The following is a 9750-nucleotide window of genomic DNA, read 5'->3' as shown; positions in this document are numbered from 1 at the left end:
ACAATTAGACTTTTTGAGAAGTTTATCCAATAGTTACCCATGGCAAAGTACTGAAGAAGCATCTACTGTTTCCAACCTGGTATTTTGCTCAATTCATTGTGCTGCTTCTGGAGATCCCTGCCCTTTTCTAAAGAATTATGCCATAAAAGGGAAGACAGTCAATGGCAACATTTCATCAACCTTGTGGGTACGTAGAAAAACTTGTGTTTCTTGGGAGGTGTGGTTCTCTTTGCAGAAAGTGATGCTTGTATCTTTCTGCTGGTGCAATTACACATAGCTTGGGCTGCCTTAATAAAAGACTCCTTCATGTATAAAATAAGAAGGAGTTAATCCAAGATTAGAGTATGACTTATTTCTAGGCAGATATTTCTCAGAATATGCTACCTTGTGTTTTCATTTTATTTATTTAATTCCTGTTATTTTATATTAAGGCATATTTGTGCAGTAGTGGAATAATTTTGCTGAAATAAATAGAGCTTGGTGTAACCAATAATTTTGCTTCTTTTTCTGCATACAGTTTGCCCACAGATAGAGAAGAATTTTCTCCCTGTTCAAAATTATTGCAACATAATTTGTAGGTGCTACTACAGAAATAAGGTGATTATTTTATTACAAAGTAAAAGGTGTCAAGTGAAACTGTCATTTCCTTCCCCTTGAAGACTGCTCTTAACTCCATGGTATCAACATGCATTTTATTGAGAAAAAGCAAAATATTGCTTAAATGTTCCTCTGTTTTAATACATTTCAATGTCTGGCTATATTACACTTGGCTCTTAGTATATACTTTACATTTTAAATTGAGAAAAATAGTCAGGATCATTTTTTTACTTGGCATTATTAATAAGTGAGAAGTATTTATAAATAGCTAGTGACAGATACTAGTTATTTTACAAATTTTAAGATAATCTTGTATAAGAAACAGAAGTTGTGAAGTGATACATGATAAGAAATTAGTCCACAATGCTCCCAGAATCTAGGTGAGTTAACTTGAACAATGTGCATTTTAGTATAGTGAAGTGCAGGCTAATGTTGCTAGGAAAGAAAAATGTAATTTAGTTACCTGAGGGAGGGCTGCATCATGAAAAGGAGTGATGCAGAAATGCAGTTAGGGACACACAGAAATGCCATCCTTGTGGATGAATGTGGGGAGCACTGCAGGAATGGGGATTTTGTTGGAGGAACAGTAGGTCTTGCCCTGATACCCAGACAAAATCTGAGCAACTGGTTAAGCAGAACTGTGTGGGTTCTTCTTTTTACAGAAGAGACTTTAAAAGCTTCATCTCTTTGGCCCATCAATGAATCAGGGAAGAACTAACTCACCTGAAATTACATGAATAAAGAGAATTATCATAGAAATCTTCAGTTTAACAGATAAATCTTTTAGAAGATGCAATGTTTGAAAACTGAGTCAAGAGATCTTTTTTATTAAAAAACAAAATCAAAACAAACAGAAAACCCCTTGGATTAACAAAGCCCTGGGAAACAAATTAATAGGTCTGTGATGTACTCTTTTTCACATGAATTCTTTAAATCAAGGTGGTGGATTTTTTTTTCCAAAGGACACATCCCTCAATCTAATTATCACCAGTACCGTGCAAAAGGTCAGGCTGGAGACTTGTGGTGCTTTCTTCTGGCCTCAAAACCTATGATGCTATGAAACCTCAAAATGAAATAGAAAAAGCACTTTCAAATGTTTCATAAGAATTGTAGAATATCTTCCATAATATTGATATGGTAGGTGGTTAGACACTGCAATGAATGGACTTTTAAAATAATTTAACAGGCTACATTTTAGCTTCATTAAAGTTGGGGTTTTTTCCTGTTTGTATTGCTTTATTTTGATTAATAGTCATTAGAATTGCAGTATTTCTTTTATTTAGCCAACCAAGCCCCTTTCCCTGGATAAGATTGTCTTTCTTTATTGGTTTATCAAATCAAATAGATTTGATTTAAGACTGATATTTCAATGTTGTGTGTTTACCTCAGGATAACTTTCTGGAAAGCATATTCTGTATTTGGCAGTGATCATAAAAAACATCAAAAGCCAAATTATTGAATCTAATAAAAACAAATGCTACTGCAAGAAGTAGTTGCAAAATGTGTAGACAGACTGGTGGGCTCGTATGAAGATTTACAAGATTTCTTTCTCTTTTATGTTACAAACTCTCAGTAACTTTTCTTATGTGTTGATAAAATATGCGCATGCTTTTGGACATTAAAAGTGCTAATTACAAAATAACAAAGATAAAAGCAATGTAAGACATTTATCTTGGAACGTATAATCCCAGTGTAAGATAAACTCTTTTTTCCAGCATGCATATGTAGCTCTTATTACTGAAACTCAAGCTGCACATAATTATTGGTAACAGAAAAACACTGGCATTTACCTCCCACACACAAAGCCACACCTTACCCTCCAGGAAATCCAGAGAGCTTCCTAAGAATTATTTCTACCTGTGGCCTAGATTTCAGCCTCTTTTGTATAATTTTACAGTGGAAGCTTGTCAGAGCCAATCCTGACTGGTGCACAGGGTTTGACTGAACAAAGAAATGAAACTCATAATGAAATTTGGTCTTACATTGGACCTTCTATCACAGGATCTCTTCTGCTTGGTCTGCATGGTTCAACAAGCTTGATGCTTTACCCAACACAGACTGATGCTGGAGAGAATCTATTCTCTGCAGTAGGAGAGAGAGGACAGAATTAAAAGCACATTTCAGAAAAAGTTACATACAAATTGACAAGGAAGTGTTAACTAAAATAATATTTCCTTTGTCTGTATTTCCAAATTGATCACTTTTTACTCCCGTTTGGAAAAATACTTTATTTCCTAGGCTTGCGTGGAATTATTTATGAAAGAGAAGGCATGGCATGGTTTCCTTTGGCAGGAGAAAGTTAGACTCAGTGGTTCAAACCCTGGGGTTTTATTTCTCCAGGTGACTTTTAGATACATCTGCAAAGAAATGGCAGCATTCAATCCAATCCCAGGATCGTATCCATCAGCTGACAATGCATCTGGCCATGGCCTCTGTCATTCAGCCTCACCTGGAAACGTGCAGTACTGTAGTGCCAGTATGGGATTCAGGACATCTGTCCTGTCCTCAGTCTCTTTCTTCACAAATATTTTGTGGCAGCCTCTGATACATCCTTTTGAACCTTATTCTTTTACAAAGTCACTGAGAGAGCGTTTTTGCCTTATACAAATAAAGAAGAATAATATATATTTCAGAAAGAACAAGGGACCAGCAAACCTCCTAGGAAGTCCTCTGCTGGGAAGCAAAGTCACTGAAAAGGAATTTTATCAGATCACAATTGCTACTTCTCTGCCATGGTGTCCAGAATATGGAAAGTAACTCTTGATTGCCCAAACAAGTAAATATTGAGAGAAGATAAAGAGATTTATACTTCATCTTTATCTGGTACTAATACAAGGAAAGGTGGAATGTTGTTCAGGACCTGGGTCCTAAATTCAAAAGGGTGGTGAAAAATTAGAAGGATTTCATAGAATAGAGATGAAACTTGATTACATGAAACTCCTTCTAATGTGGGGTTCAAGGAGTTCCACCTACTTAGCTTATCAAAGAGAAAGTTAATGGGGGCCCTTTATGTACCATTCTATGGTGTAAATATTCATTCAAAAATCCATGCCTTAGCTCAGGCAGACAAAGATCCAAGACCTGCAGTCTTAATTTATAGTTACCCATAATGAACCATGTAGATGGTTACCAAGAATTATAGTAAATTTTCTGTTGATATTTGTATCAAGATATATGTGCCCCCCTTAAGATGATACAATCTAGTTTGGACAGGGTGAGTTCAGGAAAATCTGCTCTCCATTGTGCCAGAAGTCAGACTAGAAGATCACAGAGGTCATATCAGGCTTTCTAATCTGTTAATTAGATAGTTTATATAAATTCAGATTAGTTGGGTCTGTGTTTTTAATAAGCAGTGTCTTTAATGGTTGGTGTTTGACTGCAGCCTCACGTAATCTCAGCTGGTTCTTACGGTGTGTGTGTGGTGGGACTCTGTCATTCTACCAGCACCTCCACCTTCATCCTCAAGTGTTGCATCATTAGCTTGTTACACAGCCTGCAGGGTTGATACTGCTGATATGACACCAACCTTAAAATCATTTAGAGATGGAGTGATGGCATTGCTGGAGATCCCAACAAAACTGCTCTAGATCCTGCACACAAGTTATTTATCAAGACCAAATTCTGTCACACATTTTTTAAATCTTAGGTAGAATATAGTGCTCAAATCATTGTAGTCTCTTTACAGGTCTTTGTTGAGGATACTTAGCATGTCATACTAGATTTTTTTTTTTTTTTTTTTTACAACTAAATGTATAATTTTCCAAGTTTTTATCCAGGCTGAAGCTAATGTTTTTTTAAAAAAAGTTTTGTTGTCACCTGTTCTTTCAGCCGTATTTTGCTCAGCAGTCCTGGGAACAGCCTGCTACCCTGTCAAGGATTAACCACACCCGTTGGACATGCTGCTGTTTCTCTGGGCACCCCTTCAGCTTTGCATGGAGAGCAGCACGTCCTTAGCACCTTCTCATCAGGAAGCAGTCCATCCTTTAGGAGACACTACGATTTCCTGTCCTTTGGGCTCAGGATCTTTCATTCCTTCAAGCCTGTTGGCAGAAATTAAAAGGGATACTTCTGCTGTTTCAGGTGAGATGTCAGTGCAAAGCCCTCACCTACTGGCTGAGTTTCTAGGTATTATTCTGCCTTAGGAAGAAGCCAGCACTCCTCAGCTCTGCAGTTCAAAACTCTTTGAAAAGTACTGTTCCCTTCCTGTTTACATTCATAAATTGCTTCCATTTTACTCATTTCAAAAAGGAAGGTGCAGAGGATAACTCTCTTCACTCTTTTTGTTGTGCCATGTTTTGATGCCAGTTAAGCTCCTGCTAACTTCCTGAACCCTCTGGCCTTCAAGTACTTCTTGCTTTTCCAAGAATTTTAACTGCCACTACCTAAAATGGCAATGCTGCTGGATGTTCCAGTGTAGTGTCAAAGCAGGCTTCCACCTGCTGTGATCTGGAAAAGACATTGCATATGTCCACTGCATATCCACTAGCAGAACACTGTGTGCAGAAGCCAAGCTATGTACTGAGGGTGAAAAGCATTTCACCAGGTTTTGAGAAAACCCTTGTAACTAAGCCTGGGTTAAGGCTTAGCATGAAGCTGGGATAATCTTATGACTAATAACAGATCAAGCTCAGGAAAATTGTTTAGCAGCAGAACTGCTGTAGTGTTCTGGAAGGGCACCCACAGAAGGAAGGAAATGAACCGTTTGAGTCTGTTAATATAAAACACTCTTTATCCCTCCACCCATAGGCACACATCTTATCTGTACCACTCCTGCATATCCTAGATCAAATGGGAGAGCCATCATACTTCAGGGAGCTAAGCACTTTTGAATGCTGTATTTCACAATACCAGAGCTCTGCAGGTATAAATTTTTTATATATACTGTGTTCATACATCCCTGTACAAGACTTACTGGAACCCTTTTCAGTATTAAGCTATCTGGGACAGGGTGCTACAGGAATCTGAAGTACTCCTTTTGGGAGTATCCAAATCAGGAAATTCAAAGCACTAACAGATACAAACCTGTATCAGCAGTGAAAGAAATAGCATGGGTGGTTTTCTTTAAGAACAAAAACATGTATTTTAATTGAGAATATTGGCTGTCTATGTTTAGATGCTTTAAAGACTTGTGCCTTTGAATGTATTAGGTCCAGTTTCCAAGGCTGTTGAGAATTTGCCAACTGCATAATTTTCATCTGTAATTATGAAAGATTACTGTCAGAAAAGCTGACTTTCATTTTTGAAAGAAATTCCTGAGAAGATACTGAAAAAACCAGACTCACCCTCAGTGTTTCTGATGAACCTTTCACAGATTCTTCTGACAAAGTGATGCTGGTAAGATAATAGCTTTGCTAGAGAGCTTTTGAAAACTGGTCTCTCAAGCTTAGAAAATCTGTGTGAAGAAAGTAATAGTTATCATTCAAACTTGACGCCAGACTCTAATTAATACTTCAAACACAACACAACAGCAGGATTTTTTTTTAATCTCCTTGCTACACTGCAGTAGCCACACCTACATCCTTTTAAAGGAAACATATTTCTCTTCTCCTGGATACTTTGCACGTATGTATTAATTTGTACAGTGCACTCATAAATTTGTTTAGAGTTTGGCTCTTCTAATTTTTACTCTGTTCATCTTATTGTAGCACTTTATGCAGTGCTATATTTAAATTAAACAGGACTTCAAATGCTGTGGGGCCTTGAAACGTCCCTTGCTTAGGAAAGACACCTTGTTCATGGTAAAAGTGGTAAGAGCCACAAAGCTGCTCAGTTTCACTCTGCCTTTACCACACAGGTATAAGTAAGCCAATCAGACCTGTTGTGCTCAACAGTGTTCTGTTTAGGAGTGTCACTCGATCCCACAAAGTGCTGGCCTCATGTTCCCAGAGGAGATGGGGACCATGAAACACAGATTAGTTTTTTATCTGAAAAACAGTGTTTCGCCTTTCCTGCACTATCTGTCTCGCTGACAGACATTTCTGTTTACCAAGCTAAACCCACAGACTCAAATAGCATTATTCTATGATTTTCAAAGCAGCCAAACCACATGCTCTGCTCCTCTTTTCTTAGACTGATTATATATGTGCTGGTAGTTAGCAATAAAGGCACTGAAAACCAGAAGAATTTAGCATTAAAGAAATATAACATTTTCTTACAAAAAAGTATTGAAATCCCAAGTTCTCTGCACCTGCAGGGTCCTGAGCAGTGCTTGCTCTTTCAAAAAACCCCAGCTGTATATTTTGACATACAATATGGGTCTGACTTGTAAAAAGCACAGGTTTTGAAATATTCTTATAGTTTTCCAGGAGAGACTTTGGATTCCTTAAGAAATTTAATGTATGGAAAACATGCATGTACATGTATTTTGTAGTCATATTTGTGGCTTTATTAAAGGTTATCCACAGAACTCTTTACACCCAGCAGCAGCAAATCATTGCTGTATAGAACACAGACATACAAACGTGTTAAACACACCTCTTTTAAAGGGGCATTTCTGAAAGTGCTTGCCATTGCTTTCCTGATATGGCTGCAGTGGTCTGGGGGTGCAGACACCATACCAAACATGAAATACAATTAGAAGTCAATGGAGAGGCTTTAGTTGGGGTACACACTCCCATGGAACATTTTCCTACTGTTCTTTGGAATCTGGTTTATTTGAAAGAGTCTAGATTGTCAGACTTATTTTGGTGACCAGTAAATTATGAAGGACAGAGGGTGACTTTTTCTCACAGAATTAAAATAGGACTATGAGGAGCAAATAAACTCATGAAGAGTGTAGCAACCTCCCCAGGTTGTACATTATACACATTTTCATCCAGCAACTTGATCCCATATAATATTATGCATTCCCAGGAATGGAAGAAGCCCAAGGAGTCATCCAAAGGAAGAACAGGAAGACTAATTCTGCTGTTAATATCTCTGTTCTTTGAATTTTTATTTGCTGTATGGTGTGAGTACCAAAACAAGACCTGCAGAGATGCCCAGGAAGGACTTCCCTCATCCTGGTTTTCCCCCATTCCCAGCATTTAGCAGGCCATGTGCACCTAAAATATATTCTTAGTCTTCAGAGATCTTAAATCTTCCTAGAGAAGAAACTATTCTTTATATCCACACCACCCATCTTCCTCAGTTCAAACAAGAGAAATCAGGGCTGAGGAGATAAAGCTTTCATTCTGCCAGAGGCAGGCTTTGAAAGAGTATCTTAAGCTACTGAGATGTAAAAAAATGTACCTATAAAGGTGGGAATATCACTTCTTCCTGATTTGGGCACTGAAAGTACAACCATGAACAAAGAGACACAGGAACTTCACCTGTGCCCAGCTCATGTGCCTCAGAGAGGTTCTTCTGTCAAGGCATGAGGCTCTCTGAGGTCTGTCCTAACAGCACCTGCCAGTGCCAGGGACAAGGTCATGGTCAGGCCAAGGTCATGCAGCTCCTGCTGGGGACATTTTCATCAGGACTACCTACCACCCTCAAACACAGCTTGTGTCAGAGACTATGGAAGGTTCAGATTTTACCCTTCAGGTTGTATGGGTGATTCCCATGTCTTTGAAGTTCTGTTCCCACTGAAGATGAAGGCAAATTCCTGCTGATATTAATGGGGTTAGGATGTGTCCTTGTCTCTGTTTCTTGCTGTTGTTTCCTTTGTTGCAGTAGACCTATTCCTTTATTAAAGTTTTTGCCTGGGGGAAAAAGCAAAGCCACGTTGCTAAATAAATTATGAAATATTTACATTTGTGAAGCCAACCCCTTATGCCTAGCTCCTCCTCTGATATTAAGATGACACTTTTTATAGAGCTTCAGCTTCTATGCTGCCATTATTCCTTTGTGGGATCCGAGACCAGGAGGTGACAAAAGAGCCACCATGAGCCAAGTGACAGTAAGTAAGACCCAGGAATTATTGCTGATTTTGACTCAGTGCAGTAAGAAACTACAACTGTGGGACAGTGATGGTTTGTTTAGTACAGGAGAGCAAAGTAGGATCAGAGATGAGACTGAAAAACCATAAAACTGGAGAGGTTTCTAAACAAAGCTTGATTTTTAACCTGACAATAAAAGGCCATTTGTTGTACAAAATATCCATAATAATAATGATCCCAGGAGCAAAGAATTAAAGGCATCAGTTTGCTACTCCCTATGTATGTTCTTTTTACTTTTTTTTTTGTATTTGTATTTACTTCTGTTTGCCTGCAATGCTGCAAGAATGAATGTAGCTCACGTTAGTGTCACCAGCTGTAATGAAATGATCTGCAGTTACTCTTGTGAATGTTTTGCATCTCTTGTTTTTATTGTATTTGTACATTGGCTTTAAACCTTAATAGCAGCTTCCTTCTTTAAAAAAAATGGTTTAGCATGTTGTTCAAATATGTATGGTTCAAACAGGTTAGCCTAGCTTGTGAATTTCTCCCTCCTACTTTTACCTGTTGAATGCATTTGACTTTACCTTACCCCACCTCTTGTAGGTTTGGAAACAGAGAGGCAATGACTTTCTTGGGTGTTGGTTTGCACTGTGCTTTTCTACCACTTGGCTAAGTCACTTCAGTTTATGCTTTCTGCTTTTATCTCTGTGGTGTAGCCTATGGAGACTGAACCCGTAAATTGCTTAAATGTTAGGTAACTACCATAGCAAATGAAACATCCTGTTAACTGGATTTTTGCACAGCTAACTCCAAAAGTTTCTCCATCCCAACACCCAAGGTCTCTGACTCCCTTGGTGTTGACCATTATAATGATCCTTCTGCTCTTCCCTTTCTTCCCTTTCTTGTTTGTCTCCAGTTGTTTTGTTCCCTCTTCTTCCTTTGCCCTGCAAACAATTTTTGCTGCCATTTCTCCGTCTATTCCCATCTTTTGGCAGGTTGGTGAGCAGCTAGGAATACAACTGCACAAACTGTCCCTATCTGCTGGGAAGCGTCTTTTTCTTTGCAAAACGTTCTGTGCAAAATTTTCAGTTCCTTCATTCTCACCTTTGCCTTCTTGAAAAAAAATATTTGGAGTAGATAGAAAGCAAGAGATTAAAAGATGAGATTTTCCGTGCACAGTGCCTAGGATTTACAAGGTCAGGATGTGAAATGGAGCAGCTTTCAGAGCAGGGAAGAGTTTCTGAAATTGTGCTGAAGTGGAGGACAGTGGTGCTTACCATGTTCCTACTAGTGA

The 9750-nt window shown here is 38.4% G+C and overlaps 1 protein-coding gene across 1 annotated transcript in view; it reads left to right on the top strand.

Moving 5' to 3' along the window:
* The first annotated feature begins 8330 nt into the window (after positions 1-8330).
* LOC103815159 (uricase-like) overlaps positions 8331-9750 on the top strand; it is a 25205-nt gene continuing 23785 nt past the window's right edge. Inside the window, exon 1 of the mRNA XM_050977685.1 lies at positions 8331-8476. Within this exon, the coding sequence (XP_050833642.1) occupies positions 8462-8476 (15 nt within the window). The 5' untranslated portion in view covers positions 8331-8461. The remainder of the gene's footprint in view (positions 8477-9750) is intronic.

This window comes from Serinus canaria, chromosome 8 (genome assembly GCF_022539315.1).
Source record: "Serinus canaria isolate serCan28SL12 chromosome 8, serCan2020, whole genome shotgun sequence".
Taxonomy (NCBI): domain Eukaryota; kingdom Metazoa; phylum Chordata; class Aves; order Passeriformes; family Fringillidae; genus Serinus; species Serinus canaria.
This window is presented reverse-complemented; position numbering and strand designations above follow the sequence as displayed.